General features: G+C 43.1%; 1 protein-coding gene across 3 annotated transcripts in view; it reads left to right on the forward strand.

Moving 5' to 3' along the window:
- The window catches only part of HYCC1 (hyccin PI4KA lipid kinase complex subunit 1), a 361690-nt gene that overhangs the window by 166953 nt on the left and 178124 nt on the right, over positions 1–16613 (forward strand). For all 3 annotated transcript variants that reach the window (XM_069211534.1, XM_069211535.1, XM_069211536.1), the window contains exon 4: positions 12752–12931. In XM_069211534.1, coding sequence (XP_069067635.1) covers positions 12752–12931 — 180 coding nt within the window. The remainder of the gene's footprint in view (positions 1–12751; positions 12932–16613) is intronic.

The following is a 16613-nucleotide window of genomic DNA, read 5'->3' on the forward strand; positions in this document are numbered from 1 at the left end:
GCCTGTTTGTGGATTCCCTGTCTGGGTCAGTTTGACAGTTGGGCTGGTTGCACCTCACACTAGACAGTGACACAAAGGGAGATGGGGTGTAGCCTGCATATCCTGATGAGCCATCTGTGCTAGGAGGGAGGGGAGGAGTGGTCACTCACACCTGAAAGGGCTGTGCCTGCCCTCACACAATGCAGTCTCCAACCCCCTGGTGAGTGTCTGGGGCCTGGCCTCGGCAAGGCAGGATTCCACATTCAAAAGAGACTTTACTTTGAAGTAGGCCTACTTCAAAGGAGAAATTGGGTATAAGAAGGGCACCCAAAACCACAGGCTTTAGAAACCTTTCTGGAAACAAGAGGAACCTCTGCCTGGAGAAGAGCTGAAGAGCTGAGGAAGAAGAGCTGCCCTGCCTGTGACTGTGCATTGTGGAGCTATCCTGCAGTTGCTGCTTCTGCCAGAGTAAGAGGGCAAAGATTGGACTTTGTGTGCCTTCCATCTTGAGAATAAATCTCCAAGGGCTTGATTTAGAGCTTGCCTCCTGTTGTTTAAAGTCTCAGGGACAGCAAAGACTTCTCTCTGCCAGCACCTGGAGTCTCTGGAGAGACTCCTACTCTGCCCTGTGGTGCCCATCCAGTTCCTGGGACCCTGAAAGGAGAAGCTGGCAGCCTAAGAGGAAGAAATCTAAGCACAGAGCGCCGTGCGGGGAAAAGATAGACGCAACTCAGATCTGCGACTGAAGAACCGCCGTGCCGGCGGCTGCTCAGCTGAGAAAGGATGCTCGCAGGAAACGCGACCGAAAAATCGACGCACAGAGCAGGAGAAATGACGCGCAGCATCACTGACGGAGGCTGGGAGATCACAACCCGTGCTGCGGGGTTTTCGGATCGTCATGCGGCTGGATTTCCGACTCAAGTACTGCTGTGCGTTTTAAAACAACGCAAGGCCTGCCTGGACCCAAGAGTGCTGAGCGGATCGCACGCATCGCTCTCCTGCGGAGAGAAGAAACGACACGCCCTGACCCGGCGAAAGGAGAAACAACGCACGGTCCCGCTTGTGAGTGGAATCAACGCATCGCAAGCCCTTTCTGATGCGCACTCTCCTGTGCGGGGTTATTTTTGACACATCCAAGGTACTTTTTCATGCTGACAGCGTTAGTGTGTGTTTGAAACTACTTAAAGGCTCTTTTTGATTTCTAATTGATAACTTGACTTGTGTATTGTGGATTTGTCGTTTTGGTCTTGTTTTGTTTAGATAAATATTTCCTATTTTTCTAAACTGGTTGTGTCATTTTGTAGTGTTTTCATTAAGTTACTGTGTGTGTTGGTACAAATACTTTACACCTAGCACTCTGAAGTTAAGCCTACTGCTCTGCTAAGCTACCAGGGGGGTAAGCTGGGGTTAGCTGAGGGTTATTCTCTTTTATCCTGACTAGAGTAAGGGTCCTTGCTTAAATAGGGGGTAACCTGACTGTCAACCAAAGACCCCATTTCTAGCAGTAAGTAATACCATTATTTACCAATAGCCTTGAGGTCAGTTTTTGTGAAGAGTGTTTAATTATTACCAAGTTTTAAAACACTTCTAAAATTTATTTACAATTTTTTTTATTTTTCGACCTTAACAAAGGAATAAACACTGAGAGGCTTCTTGATTAAATCATTGACGATCTTCGTTTATGGTTTCTGCTTCTAGTACATGTATTGTCACGTGGTCTAGAATCTCATCAGTCCGAACGAGACGTGGATCACAAATGACCATGTTATTCAAATTTCACACTCACAAACCTATCCTCAATAGAGTGCTTGTTGGTTCCCCTAGTTTTATGTGGCTCATAGTAGGAGATACCTTTTTTTTTTTTTACAGCACTGGATATGGTATGTTCTGAGACACACATTTTATTTTTATGCTTATGATAGAAACACAACACACATCTGCTTCTGAAACTTTTCACGCGTGGCCCTACTTTCACTTTAGTTGAAACATTGGCCTCCTCTCTCCAAGACCAATAGGTTGCATTCAGGAGTGATTTTGTGTTTTTTTATTTTTTATTTTTAAAATACGTATATATGGAACCAAGAATTTTGGCAGGGCCAACATTTTAGGTGCCCTGTAGATCTCATATGTGATTTGGGTAACATCGGAGGTGACATAAATCTGTTCATGCAGAGATTAGGGACCGCCTAGGTTAAGGAAGTTTTAGGTTGTGCTCAGTGGCCTAAATGTCACTTGTACACTAGGCCCTGTGGCACCGGGCTCTAGGGGTAAATGGGGCCCCTGCACCCAAATTATCGCATTATCTGACTGTCCCATTGGTGACGGGGCGCATTTTCCTTGCTGTACTAGAACCCAGGGCACTCTTGCTATTCCATTTGTTCTTCTAAAAGTGTGGGGTAATATCCTTGAAGCGGCAAAAAAATAACACGTGCCTCTATACGTGCCAAGCTGCTGATTGGCTCCAGGCTGTGTGAGACTAGCTGGGGCTTTACTGGAAATACTTTAAATAGAGAAAGTAAAAATATAACTTCCAGAATGCAAAGTACTCTTGAATGAAAAACCTATAGTGGCTATAGATATCAGACATGGCTCGGTTTACCCATGCAGCGGTGGCTTTTCAAACGGGCACATGAAGTGGGAGGTAACTTTTTCTCCCTCTCTCACATTACCAAGACGTGAAGAATGGAGGAAATCACATTCATGGAAGCTTGCCTGCCTCAAAAGGATGCTAATGGGCAGATCTTTGTAGCATCCCTTGGTTCACTGAAACTGTGGGGACATTGATTCAGCTGAGCCAGGGGACTGCTCTTCTTCACTAAAATGGTGTTGCTCATGAGCAGAAGTGAGACTAATGTTACTTTCTACCCCAACTGTTTTTTAATACTGAACTTCCAAAGTTGCATCCACATCCATATCCCAGGCTTTACTGTATCCCTATGTCTCCCTATGGCACGTAGGCATCAGAGCTCCACCCTTCCGGGATATTCCTCTGGCTTTGCAACAGTTGGAGTACTTTTTGAGGTAATTACTGTGCAGGATGAGGAGATCACACACCAGTGCTTATGAGGCTGTACCCATGCAAGTTAACTGTGTGTGCACAAAGGGACTGCATCAGTTATATGATCTCCAATGGTTCATATTGGTTTACACTTTGTATTTGTGCCTATACATATAGGGAGGCATTGATAAATAGGGCTAGGTCTGCACGTATTAGTCTGCATGGAGCACATGGGTCTACACATGTGCTTGCAGATTTAAATAGAACATATATAGCCATGGACGTCAATTCACTAAAATGCCCGGGGTAGCGGAAGTGACATCACATGCCCCTTGACCTCCACTTTCACTCGCACAGACATACTTGCACATACGCACAAAACACTTGCATACATGGTCTCTCACAAAAAAACACCCTCACCTGCAAGCACACACATACAACATACGCTTCAAAGCATTTTTTTACGTACCTCGGCTGCCATGGAAGGGCATAGTCCAACTATTTGTTCTCCATTTTTATCATACTAATAGGGAATAATATATTATTATTATTCATTATTAGTGTAATAAAAATTGACAGAAAGCAAAGAGAATGGAGCCCCAACTGACGTCCTTAAGTACGTGCTGTTATTGTGTTCCTGGCACTTAATTTGCCACCTAAGGCCAGGGGTCGCAAAGGCAGTGCCAGGGGTCACAAAAGGCAAGCCAGGGGTCGCAGCTGCGACTCCTGACTCCTAAATGACGTCCATGTATAGCTAAATCCAATGTGCATGGCAGTTTGTGATGTGGTTCTACAGCTATCCCTGTACATCGTGAGACTCCACAGAGCGTACAAGGGTGTCTCCGGGATCGTAATTGTTGTACTTGCACATTTTGCACCATACCTGTGAATTTAGTGTTGTGTTTGATCACGTGCCTCTTTAAATGGCAGTTTGAGGCTTTAGTCTGATTTGTGCCCGTGTGTAGATATTGTAGGCTGTCCCTGATGATTGTCAGGCATGATATGGGTATAGTTATGTGCGGGAGCATGTGACCACTGCCTCGTATGTCATCAGTGTCGAAGACAATATGTTGTCATTTCCTCTTACCTCATTGTGCGTGTCAGAGGGCTTGTGATGATGCAGTTTATATGTCCGTTATATATATATATATATATATATATATATATATATACAGAATATCAAATTTACCCGAGATTGGTGAAAACTCCTCTAGGACTACCAGTGACCCACGGAGCAAAAAAACAACCCTTTGTGGCAAGCCCTTGGGCTACAGATTAACCAGGCTTGGGACAAATCTAAAACAGCAGTGTTTGTCTCATTAGGAAAACATGAGAGAAAAGGAGATAATATTGTCCTTTTCTTGGCAAGCATCTGTCTGGGCAATCAAGCTGTACTGTAAACCGTCAACAGCAAAACCCCCCCTGAGCCTTTATTGCACCTCCTCTGCTGAGAAACTCCAGATGCCTCGGCCACATTTCACATATATATGAAATTGCAGTAGAAGTTGGCGAATCAAGAAATTAAGAGAGAGCCGAGCCAGAGCTGAGCCAAGGTTCTGGCTTAACTCTGAGTGCCCGTGCACGAGCCGAGCCCTGAAAGTGTTTTCTATGTAAATCATACAACAAACAGCACATGAAATATAATAGTCTCTTCAAAATAACAAAAGAGCATTTCTTTAACATGTGGAAAATTCAAGACATTAATTAATATGTTACATTATAGCACTGCACTGAGAAGTACTGATTTAAAAGTGATATTCCTAAATATGAACTTAGAAAAAATTCTTGTTCCTATCCCCGCACCGGCGACAATGCCGTTAGTGAACCAAGAGGCAAGACAGTTGTCATTTGTACTCTGTATGTGGCCCAGATTAATACATGACATTATAGTCTATTAAAGCAAAGACAATGGGTATGTGTACTGCTGGTATTCCGAACTTCCGAAGAAATCTAAGTTTTGAAGAAATAAAATATGCCTAAATCACGCAATTGAAGTGGGAGAGCCATAATTAATTAAGGTTTTCTGGTTTCACTTTATACACCACTACCACTAAATGGGTATCTATGTATTCCTTATTTTTACGTTAATGCTTTGTTTTTACCTCTTTATGCATTTTTTTTCTGCAGTTTTTCTACGGTGCAAACTCGACTGGAAGGTGTTGGAGTACTTTACTTGAACACCATTTACGTTTCACAAGGCCACATTCATTTGTTAGGGACAAGGAGATAAAAAGTGATTTGCCCAGAGTCACAGGATGTTGAGCTGAATCCGAGACTCGATCTTGTTCCTCAGCTCCAAAATTCTCAGCTCTGGCCAAAATGCCACATCTTGGTTAGAGTGAGGGTGGTAGGAAGAAGCCACATGAAAGCTCTGCTTGTTATAGGTTCAAGATTTTAACAGGACCTCAAGCTGACCTAGAGCCAGACTTCAGGCTCGAGCCTGGGTCGAGCTTTCACGCCACGACATCCCACGTTCTTACATAACCATGGTCTACGTCCCTGTACATCCCAGGACCACCTTTACATGCGTAGGTGCCTCTCACCGGGTGTACAGGCATTACAGACCTTAGTTTGCAAGGTCAGAAGATACAAACCATATTCCCTGCACAATCACTAAATAGAAAATAATACATTACACTTTAATCAAGGCAGCTTTAAAAAGAGCTTTTGAAATGACTAACTCCAAAATAATTAGTAGATGTAAAACAGAGGTGACTATGATTGTTGACAGCATTGACATCTGTCGCTACGCTTTTTGGGCGGTGGAAATGGAAACCTGACCAGTACAGTTAAATCCTAGTCTCTCATTTTACGTGTTTGGTTTGCGAGTACTTGGCAACCACTCACCAGCTCTGACAAAAGGTGCCATGTTTGAGTGTCAAGGGTGCAGCACATTTGCTATTAATCGCTTCCCCTGTGCTGTTCTGAATATCGGATGACGGAGTTCCAACTGTTTGAACGGTGCATGACTGTCTTAATCCTCTGTTTTTTGTTTGAACTGGTATGGAAAAGTATAGTTGATGCAAACTTGAGCGCTAGGTGGTGTGTATAACAATTTGACGCATTTAAGGAATTCCTGTCCTATTCCAGTTCTCTCCAGTAAAGCTAAGAAATAGTGATATTCGATTGAATCGAACATTAAAGCAAACGACTGCTTCAGTGTCTGAGTATAGCTGCTGAAGTATAGAGAACCGTCGTGGTCCTTCACCAGAATATTAATGACTGTGTTGATGACTAGTGACAGGGGCCTAAGTGAAGCGCAGGGAGGATGGTATACCAGGCTTGCCTAGAGCCACAAGAAGCACCTCACACAAGGGGAGAGAGAGGGATGCTTGTGCATATCGCCTCCTCATATACCCCAAGACAATGTGGTGCTAGGATGTCTTCATATTCTTTATAAAATTCAGCAGGGCGGCCATCACTCCCTGAGGCCTGCCCCCTTCTCCCCTGTCAAGGATTACAGCTCTGATTTCAGCCACAGTTACCTGCACTAGTAAATGTTTAAGGTGAGTTTTCTAGCCATGTTGGCACCACTAACTCAAAGTAGGGTAACAGTGTCGCCAGTAGTTGCAGTGTGAGTTGCATGGAGGTTTGAGTAGAATGTGGAGATTTTGTGCAGAGTGTGGTGATAGTCAAACTGTCATCCCCTCCACAATGCCACCTGAGACAGATTGAGTGGTTAATTAAATAGTTCACTAGGGATCTAATGGGGCATGCACGTTCTTCTAAATCCCGGAAGTGGTGTGCTTGCCACATACCTTTACTTCGCGATCTGCTTTTTTTGTATATTCCAACAATGTCCAGAGGAGCTCAGCCTGGATCGCTGCATCTTCAGTATTTTCCCAATATGACAAGCGGGCTCTTATTACACCTTAAATACACCAGGGTGTTTCACTGTACACCGTCCCCTTAATTAACTACCTTGAATGCCTCACAAACAATCCTGAGTGTGGGGATCGAACCACCATTGACCTCAATGTATTCCAGAGTGCCCAATTTCAATTTCTTCAAAAATGCACCTTCCGCTAATGCCATAGTGAGGAATTGCTGAAAGAAGGAGTGAGCACAAGGGCCTGGGATGCCAAAGTGTAGCTTTATGAATCAATAGTCCGATAAATCTTAGCCAAGTGTGTGACCTCCACACAGTGTTTGTGCTCGCATCTCTAGTACTCATCAAGTAATCAAGGCACAGTGAGGTGTTATGCACTGTCAAGTAAAATGTAATCTCCTATGTAAATTAGTATGTCTAGGCCCGAATCTCAGATATGTAATTCTGGTGAAGTACTTGTGACATTACTTTTGATGCCATGATTGAGGGATGCTGTGCTTTACCTGTACACGCTGTGGGCCATGCGGAGTTCTAAGGTGGCAATATGGCCACCGCCCATGTAAGGTAATACCATTACATTTTGGAAAAAGTATAGGCACACCATTAGTATTATCAAATTCCATCCCAGGCTTGATAAGTGTTACTGCCTCCCTTTCATATGCTGAATAGGACGCAAAGAAAGAAAATGCAGTCCGCTTATAAGCAAACATACTGTCAATCGATTTAGCCAAGCGGGTCTCTTGTAATTAAATGAGCTGTACTTTGTGTCTGTCGAGGTACACAAGGGACCTCTCTGGATTTATGGGGATATTTAGTTCTCTGACATTCCATAGGATTAATCTGATTGACAAACCAGAATTCCCTAGGGCCAGCTCATAATAAGTCCTGCCATTAAAATGGTTTGTTTTAAGCACTGAGCCATGGAGTCAAAGACTGGGAGATGCGTTCCTTTGAAATATGTAAACAGACATATAGAAAGGAGTGCAGGTAAGTAACTTTGCTGTGCACTAGGTGCAGTGAAGGAAATTAGATTAAAGACAAATATACGCTCATGGCTGGGCTGTAGTTTGGACAGTAAGACTGGTGGGTGAGCTTCAGGTTTTCCAACACTCACCCACCAAGCATATAATGTTCAAATACGTTATACGTCCAGCAAGGCGCATGAGAGGGGCTTAAGGGGCACTGAAAAGCAAGAGGAGTGCAGATTGATAGTGGAACTAAGGGCTACATGTACAAAGAATCGGTTTTGCGACTTGCAATTTGCGATACGCAAAACCGAATGTACAACAGTGTACTTTACACTGTTTGCGATTCCCAATGGGGTCGCAAATGATCTACCTCATGAATATTCATGAGGTAGGTCGCAATTTGCGACCCCGTTGGAAATGGCCGCCCTCACAGGGATGGTGGCCTGCTGGAGACAGCAGACCAACTTGTCTGTGACTGCTTTTAAATAAAGCAGTTTTTTTAATTTTTTTTATGCAGCCCGTTTTCTTTAAAGGAAAACGAGATGCATTTCAAAAACAAAAAATGAAAAGTTTTTTTTTCATTTTTTCAGAGCAGCAGTGGTCCGTGGGACCACTGCCTGCACTAAAAAAAAAAAATTCTACCATTCACAAAGGGGAAGGGGTCCTATTGGACCCCTTCCTGTTTGCGAATGGGTTAGCTCCAGTTTGAAACCGGTGCCAGCTGCGATTGTTTTGTGACCGCATTCACAGTCACAAAACAATGGTACATCGGACTGCTATTTGCAATTAGGAAGGGAACACCCCTTCCTAATTGCGACTCACAAACCCTTTTTGCAATTCGGTAAATAGATTACCGAATCGCAAAAATGGGTCTGTACATACCAAAAAGCATTTTTTGTGTCGCAAGCGGCTCGATTCTGTGAATCTGGCCGTTTGCAACGAGAAAAAAGGTACATACATGTGGCCCTAAGTGTAGGAAAGCACAATATTTTGTAACCAACATTTTTTAAGACTCAAATCAAAGAGAGGAAGAAAGTGTGTGTGCATTTTTGGCTGTGTGTATATCACTATTCCTGGTGAAACAGACACATCACCATATCCGACTGAAAGCACCTGTACCCAACTATTTACAAGAAAATACATTTATTAGGGGAGTGTAACACCCCAAACACCCCCCTGAAGCTACAACCCTGTGAATGCTACTCCTGCTTTGTATATACGTGTGTGTGTGTGTGTGTGTGTGTGTGTGTGTGTGTATATATATATATATATATATATATATATATATCTCCATCTCCTACTGGCGACAAATAGACTAAGTGCTTTTTTGATTGACGAATCGTGGAATAATTATTAAAACTAGTGTGTTAGTTCAATTGCTGTCTGGAAAGTTGGAGGGTGATTTGTCAAGTGGGTGTGAGAAAAAGGGGGTCCCAAAACCCTTTTTCCCCATGCAATGTCTACGGGGATTCTCATTTTTTTTTCAATTTTTTTTTTTTAACACGACTACAGCCCTAACCAATTTACATGAAATTTGGTCCATAACTCATGCACTAAGGTAACTCTAACTCGCGCCCCGCCATGAAAATTATCTGATCAATAATTTTACTGCAGATGTTACAGTGACATTATCAATTATGTTATCAAAGATGTCATGAGTGCTGTGATTTGTGGGGTAATTAGCAGTGCATGGTGAGGGCACGAGTTTAGTTAACCTAAGGCACGGGTTATAGTTACTTGAGAAAACTAACTATAGCTGGTAAATTTCTATGGTTTGGGTTGTTTAAAATGTGAGCCCAACTATAACGTCCCTGTAAGCTTTGTTTTTGAAGGTGAATTCCTATGTTTTAAAAATATTATATTTCCTAAATATAACGTCTCTGTATCCTTTCGTTTTTTACAGTGAATTACTATGCTGTTTTTAATGTAAAGTAATTTTCATTTCTTTACATTAATCCAACTACCACCATGCACGACCTTCAACAGTGTGCGGCGGTGGTTGGGCCAGACCCTGTGGCTGAACCCCCTAGAGTGTCTGTCTGGGTGCGAGAGTAAGTGCATCAGTGTCCTAGTGGGTGCATGAGGGTTTCATTGGGTCTTTCATTGGGTGTGTAAGAGTTTGATTGAGTCTGTGAGTGGGATGTGGGAATAGGTGTGAAAGGGTGTCTCTGGGGGCGAGAGTGGCTGTGAGTGTCTGGGTGGAAGCGTGGGTGCAAGAGTGTCTTAGTGGGTGCGTCCGTTTCTGGGAGGGTCAGAGTGGGGCTGTGAGTGGGTGGACAAGGGTCTGAGTGGGTGAATGATTGAAAAAGAGAAATTGAGAGAGCGAGATAGAAAAAGAGAGAGAGAGTTTTTTAGGCTTTGTTGAATTATATACTTAGAATTAGATATTTCTTGACAAATTGAAAAGAAAAATGTAATTAAAAACAGTGAGATCATCGTTTATTATGAACCTTAAACTTTTGAAGATTGAAAGCAAATTCAGGTAGGAGAATGACCACAGACACACCTGGACTAGAACCCTCAACTTTCAGTGTGAGGATCTGTGACCTTAACCATTATGCCACAGGTGACTCCTCGTGCTATGAAGTCATTGCACGGAGAGACCATTGCAATGACCATCTCTCTCTCTTCCGTTATGCGATGGAATAGAGAGAGAGACCGACAGGACCGCGGGGGGAGCCTCAAAGCCCCCATGGTCCTAGCTGGCTCCCTCCATCCTGCGGGAGCCAGCATTGCTCCCCCAAGCAGGAAGCTGCTCTAAATAGCAGCTCCATGCTTGCGAGAGCAATTCTTTCATCCGTCTTCCCAGCACACATATTTGTCTGAAGGTAAGACAGATGAAAACTCTGCTTTCTGCAAGTGTGACAGTTTGACAGCTCTCACTTGCAGAAAGTGGACTTTATTTGCTTTTGCTTGGTGGTAGCTGTCAGCTCCAACCAAGCAAAAGCAAACAGCTATGTCCTGGGTGTGGGCGCCCCACTACATAGCAGGCGCCGGCCCTGGGGGTGGCTGTCCCCTGGTGCATCTGTGGCTCCTCGAGGGGTCCATGCGCCCCCCCCCCCCCCCCCACCAACTCTGCATCTAGCCCCGGGAAGGTGGCGTTCCCTGGGTCTGCAGGGGGGTGAAACTGACCCCCTTCCTTTTTTCAGATTTGCCCCAGGGAGGGGGTGGTCCTCGGGCTGCAGAGGGGGCTGAGTGCCCCCGTGCATTTGATCTTCATCTTTTAAAATGGGACTCACTAGTATTTGTATATATCTGAGCCACTGACAGTTTCCTTGTTGCAGACTTGTATATGTGCTTAATGGACAGGTTGTGTTTTCTGTATTAGCGTTAAAGCTGTTCCCTGCTCATGCTAGGTGACCCTTGCATTACTCATGGCAGTGATTCAGAGAGGCTTGGGATTCGGAAGGTTAGTAACTCGTGCCAAAAGGTCACTTTGTGGGCGGACTGCCTGCTGCCTTAAATGGAAACTGTAGATTCTTCAGTTTTCTTACTTTTGTGTACACGTATCATGGCCTTTGAGTCACCTTTAAAACTGGCCTCAGGTTTTGTTGAGCCAGTGAGATGTGAAGGGCAAGGATGTGCACATGCTGACTCTCTTCTGTTTTTTTTTGCAGCTGTGTGAAGAAAATGTGTTTTACTGTCAAACTTTACCTTTGTAAATGTTATGCAGGTGCCACAGAGGATGACAGTGTTCTCATACTGTGTGACAGTTTCTAGTTCAAACTTGTGCAAGGACTTTTTGAGTTGGTTGTGTAAGAGAATGGCATTAATTAAAAGGGCATTGCACTGAATGTGAGTAGGATTTGAAGGGGCTGCTGTAAGCAAGTCCCGGGTTGATTAACATGTTATTTTTCACCCATCTGTGAACGGATACTTTTGCTTCTGGAAATTTTACTTTGGTGGTAGTTTGAAGTCCTTTGAGGAGATCAGACATGAATATGAGATCCTGAGACCGAGCAATTTCAGTATCTAGAGGTCCAGCACCGGGTCAGCCAGGGCTATATTAAAGCAAACACCACTAGAACTCATATGGTTAAAAAAATTCCTCCAACACCATAAACACTTAGTTTATAATAACCTTAAATCCACAGCAACTGCACACAAATCCTCTTTCCAGATGCAGCGAGAAAAAAGCCTGAACATAACATGACACCAAACAGTGGCACAAGATAGGCATCCATCCTAATTTACCTACCATGCCTGAAGGAAGGGAGATCCTTCATAAAATACTGTTTTGCAGTACCTTACTCTGCCTGGCTCCACAACATTAATCCCACACACTCTAACGCTAACTAGTGGGGATTTAAGGAAGTGGGCTCTCTATTGCCAATTCTATGGTGTTGCCCCCACTTGGGAGACTTTTGAGATAAGATCTTCTCTACCATCTCAAAGATGCAGGGTCAGCACATAGCTAAGCTACCTGATCTGGCCTTCCTCTTGCCAGCTGTGGAATGGAATGGATTTGTACCTGTTCCATTCTACAGCTGGCAAGAGGATTGCCCACCTCCTTATGGCTTCCAAACACACTATCCTGTTTCTTTTGGGGGTAAACTTGTAGGCCAACATATCGAGCTTTGGCTGCATAAGCTATTGGGGCATGAGAAAGTATCTTATGACTTAGCAGATGCATCGGAACGTTTAACTAAATCATTGAACACCGTCCTTTCCTATTTAAATAAGGATTACAGAGGCAGGACTTGCCCACAAACCCTTCAAGCCTTGGGATTAATTGATCGATCTCTCTTGATTCCTTGGTTTTGATCATGTGTGGCCAGAAAGACCAATGAGTGGTGGACTTGTTTTACCTCTTTCATGAGTGGTCTGAAGTGATGGGTGGAAACTTGGGAGGGTGTATGAAAGTTGGGTTTTCAGTGATTGCTACTATCGGAGGCTGAAGTGGTAAATTTTTTTATTTTTCAAAAAGAAACAATAAAAAGCATTGAAACTGAAATATTATTTTATTTTCCTGTTCAGTTGCTGGAACCTGTGTGCCATCAGCTCTTTGAGTTCTATCGGAGCGGAGAAGAAAGGCTTCAGCGCTTCACACTCCAGTTCCTCCCGGAGTTCATCTGGTGCTACCTCACTGTTTCAGCTAGCCGGGATCAGCAAAGTAGAGGCTGCATTGAGGCACTCCTCCTCGGCATTTATAATCTGGTTTGTACCCATACCTTACCCTTTTAGCAGCAATGCACCTGTGTAGAATGTCACTGATAAGCGGAATAAATAGTTGAGCTTGGTGGTATGCTGTCAGCAGGGTGTATGCATTCCAACAGACCACATCTACCCAAGGTATAAATGATCTCATCATGGAGCCAGAAGGCTTACTATGGGGCCTTCTTCATAAAAAAACATTGTCATAGTAAGCTTCTCTCATCAGACTTTGTCCATAGCAACCCATTCAAAGATCAGTTTGCTAAGGTGATCCTATCCTCTCCCAAAAAACTCAAAACAAAAGCAAGATAGGTGGATGTAAGGGGCCTGCCTTGGCCAGGTGTGATTATATTATGTCGAGTTACCTCTTGATTAGAACAAGGCCACTAAAAATTCATAGACCATATTTTGTATAAATGTAAAAACAAAATGTGTTACGATACCCTTCTTACTTTTCCATCTTGGTTCAGTTATGTTCTCAGAGTGTGACACTCTTGTCACTCAGAGGTTTGATCATAAACAGCTTCTTGTGTGGTGTACCTTCTGACATAAACATGTGCTCCTTCCTCTGAATTAATGGGTTGACCAAGATTGTGTAGACTGGAACCTGCTCTGCAGTTCTGCTCAGGCATTTCTCATTGCATGAGTGAATTTGTCCTCCCCCCCCCCCCCCCCACCCCCACCACCAACCCCTTCCAGTGTCATGGAGCTTCAGCCTTGCTTTCTTTTGTTGTTTTTTGTCAGGGGTTATGTATGCTTAAAGTGAGGCTTTAGTTAATAGCAGATGGCCTGCATGTATAAAGTGCCACGAGTTATTCATGGGAAAACCAACTAGGTTATTCACAAATACAACCCCTAAGAAAATAAATTTAGAGGTCAGGCCTTCTACGTTTTTAAGGTACTACCATTTTATAACTATTTTTTTATTTGCCTACTCCTCTGTCATCCCCCCATAATAAAGGTAATACAATTGGTTTGATCTGCAGTAAAAGCCAGTAGTTGGATGCATTAGCCACAATACCTACCCTCTTTCTGGGCAATTACTTAGCACTACTTGCCACCCTGAGCGAAAGACCCTAGAAAGCTTCCCACCCTCTAGCTTTACTGTTACACTCAACAGCTTACTAGAGAAAATATATAAATGCTTATTTATGAATGAGGCAACACTTTCCCTGTTTTCTCCTAAACGTTGACATTCTTGACCCCTAAAACTTGCACTGAAAGGTTTGATGTAACTCTGCGATCTTAGACCTGAATAGTAAACCAGAGCATTCCAATGTATCAAGTGCAAATCCCACCTTGAAGAAGCCATTTTCTTAATTAAAAGCCCTTTGTTACCTCACTCAAAAAGCTAGACTCGTCTTCGTGTTTTCCAGGTTCATGTGTGCTTCTGACAATACATACCCTTTTATTCTCTGTACTATGTGTTTTCACAGTTTTCAACATCATACATCACAAGATCATGTTAGAAAGACTTTATTTTCTGACTTCAGTCCCTGGCTCAAATGTTAAAACCTTTTCTGTTTTCTAGGAGCCATCATATTTGCTAGTCCCTCTGCCTTATCCTGTGGGACACATCATGTCTTCCCTTTCTCTCATCTCTTCTTCAGATTTCTTTTTTGCTCTGTTCAATTCTCATTAAAAGCTAAGATATTCCTTTGCAGTCCTTTACTGATAATGCCTGAATCTTTCTGATGTTCCTGTCGAGTAAGTCCTAATTGACACTTGTTTGAACACCACCAAAGGCTTGGAATGCATCCATTTGGTCCCAAGAAGACAAAGGGAAACCTGAGCTCTTTATGAACTTAGTGTACCCACCTTTCCTTCTCTCCTTCTGTTTCATGAGTCCCTTTTCACGGTCTGCCTTCCTTCAGAAGAAATCAGTTATGAGACAGAGATATTTTTAAACTACGATTCCTGTCACTCTGCTGATCAGTGCAGATTTATAGAGGTAAAAGCACCATTCAACAATAACAATACAATTTCCAGAAACGTCCCAACTGGGTCACTGAGTTTTTTCCTCGCACTGCCATCTGCAACTACCCTCCGTTCAATACCATATGTATGGTGACCACGATTTTAGAGACAGAAAATCAATATAATGGAGCTTATCACCAGTTTGTTCGATAATATTTACTGACCCAACTCCTCATTCACTGTTGAATGTTTACCACAGACCTGCAACACCAAGGTGCAGTTTAATCCACTCCACTAATTCTGTGCATCTATTGCACCAAAATATCTGTGATGTCATCCCCAGGAATTGAACGCGGGCACAGTATCCCAGGAGACACTGATTTATAATCTTTGCTCAGTGACTGTACTTGGAATTTTTTAACGGGCATGGCTATGTGGTCGATAGTAATTTTGTGCACTAGACTGAAAGTCCCAGCCTATCCTCCTGGACCTTTGTCAATCAGAACTGGAAGTGATTTCTTGGGTTACAAATAGCTCCTTTCCGTACACAATTTTTGAGCTATGATTCTTTTGACTTAGGCTCTGGTTGTTGTTTCTATATGATGCTAGGAACCCAAAAGGGGGTTTAGAGCATCCATGGTCAAATTAGGTTTGTTTCAAATTTACAAGTTTAATATAGCTTTTTCTAAATTCCCTTTTGCAACGGATAAGCTGTTTATCAGCAAAATCCCTCACATTTCAGAAGTCAAAGTGTCTTTATCAACTGCAATATACCCTTTGAGCCATCATTAACAGAGTCCAGTGTGCACAGAATCAAAATTCCATCAAAGGGTATAAGGATTTTGATTTTAGAACCCTCTTTGATCATGAGAGCCCAATAAAGGGTGGTCCTGAGACTGATGGGGGCCCTCTAGAAGAACATCTGACAATATTCTCCATTCACTGGTTGCACAAGTAAACAAGCAGGCTTAGTCTTCTCATATACAGTTAGGGCATGTAGTTTGTCCTACTACTTCCATTTATACCTATAAGATGAGGTGTATATACAAGCCGTTTTTTTTAACATTTGGATAAGGTGCATTTTAGCCCTAAATGCTATTTGTAATATAGAATTGATCTTGTTTAGACTGTTATCCATATATGTCAGCAGATTAAATAAGTAGTCTTTTGATGCCAGTTGCCCATTTCCTTAAAGCAAGTGCACTTTCTTGAACATCTTTGCTTGGGCCCCATGCCAGCTGTCTTTGTCCTACTGGAGTAGCTGTACCCTAGATAGTTCTCCTCTTCAGATTCTAGGGGACACATAGGTCAAATAAAAGGTTCTCCAGCTCCTAGAAATCGCACCGTGCTGGCACTATAAGCTGGTGTTTACCAACAGGTCATATAATCTGTCTCTAGCTGGCACAGGCCAAATTCTCTGCTGAATAGCGCAGTGCTTTGGGCACTGCAGTAAATTTTGGCGCAGTGTCTTTGAGAATAGATTCTTCCTCTGAGATATATATCCTCTTAGGTCAAGTGTCCAATCCACTGCCAATTCAATTGTTGTTAAATGTGCTGGGTTTTGCAATCACATTTCCTGTTTTTGCTGATATCACTTACATTCCTAAATACATTGGTCTCCAAGGTATGACCTGTACTGCGTGATGTTTGATTGTCAAGAAAAGGTCCTTTTTGTTCTAGGTTGCCACAGGTTTTATTCCCCAAAATTTCATATATGACCTGCTGCTGATGTAGCTATGTAGACGGCATGCACTGATCCACCTCACCT

This window comes from Pleurodeles waltl, chromosome 10, assembly GCF_031143425.1.
Source record: "Pleurodeles waltl isolate 20211129_DDA chromosome 10, aPleWal1.hap1.20221129, whole genome shotgun sequence".
Classification (NCBI taxonomy): domain Eukaryota; kingdom Metazoa; phylum Chordata; class Amphibia; order Caudata; family Salamandridae; genus Pleurodeles; species Pleurodeles waltl.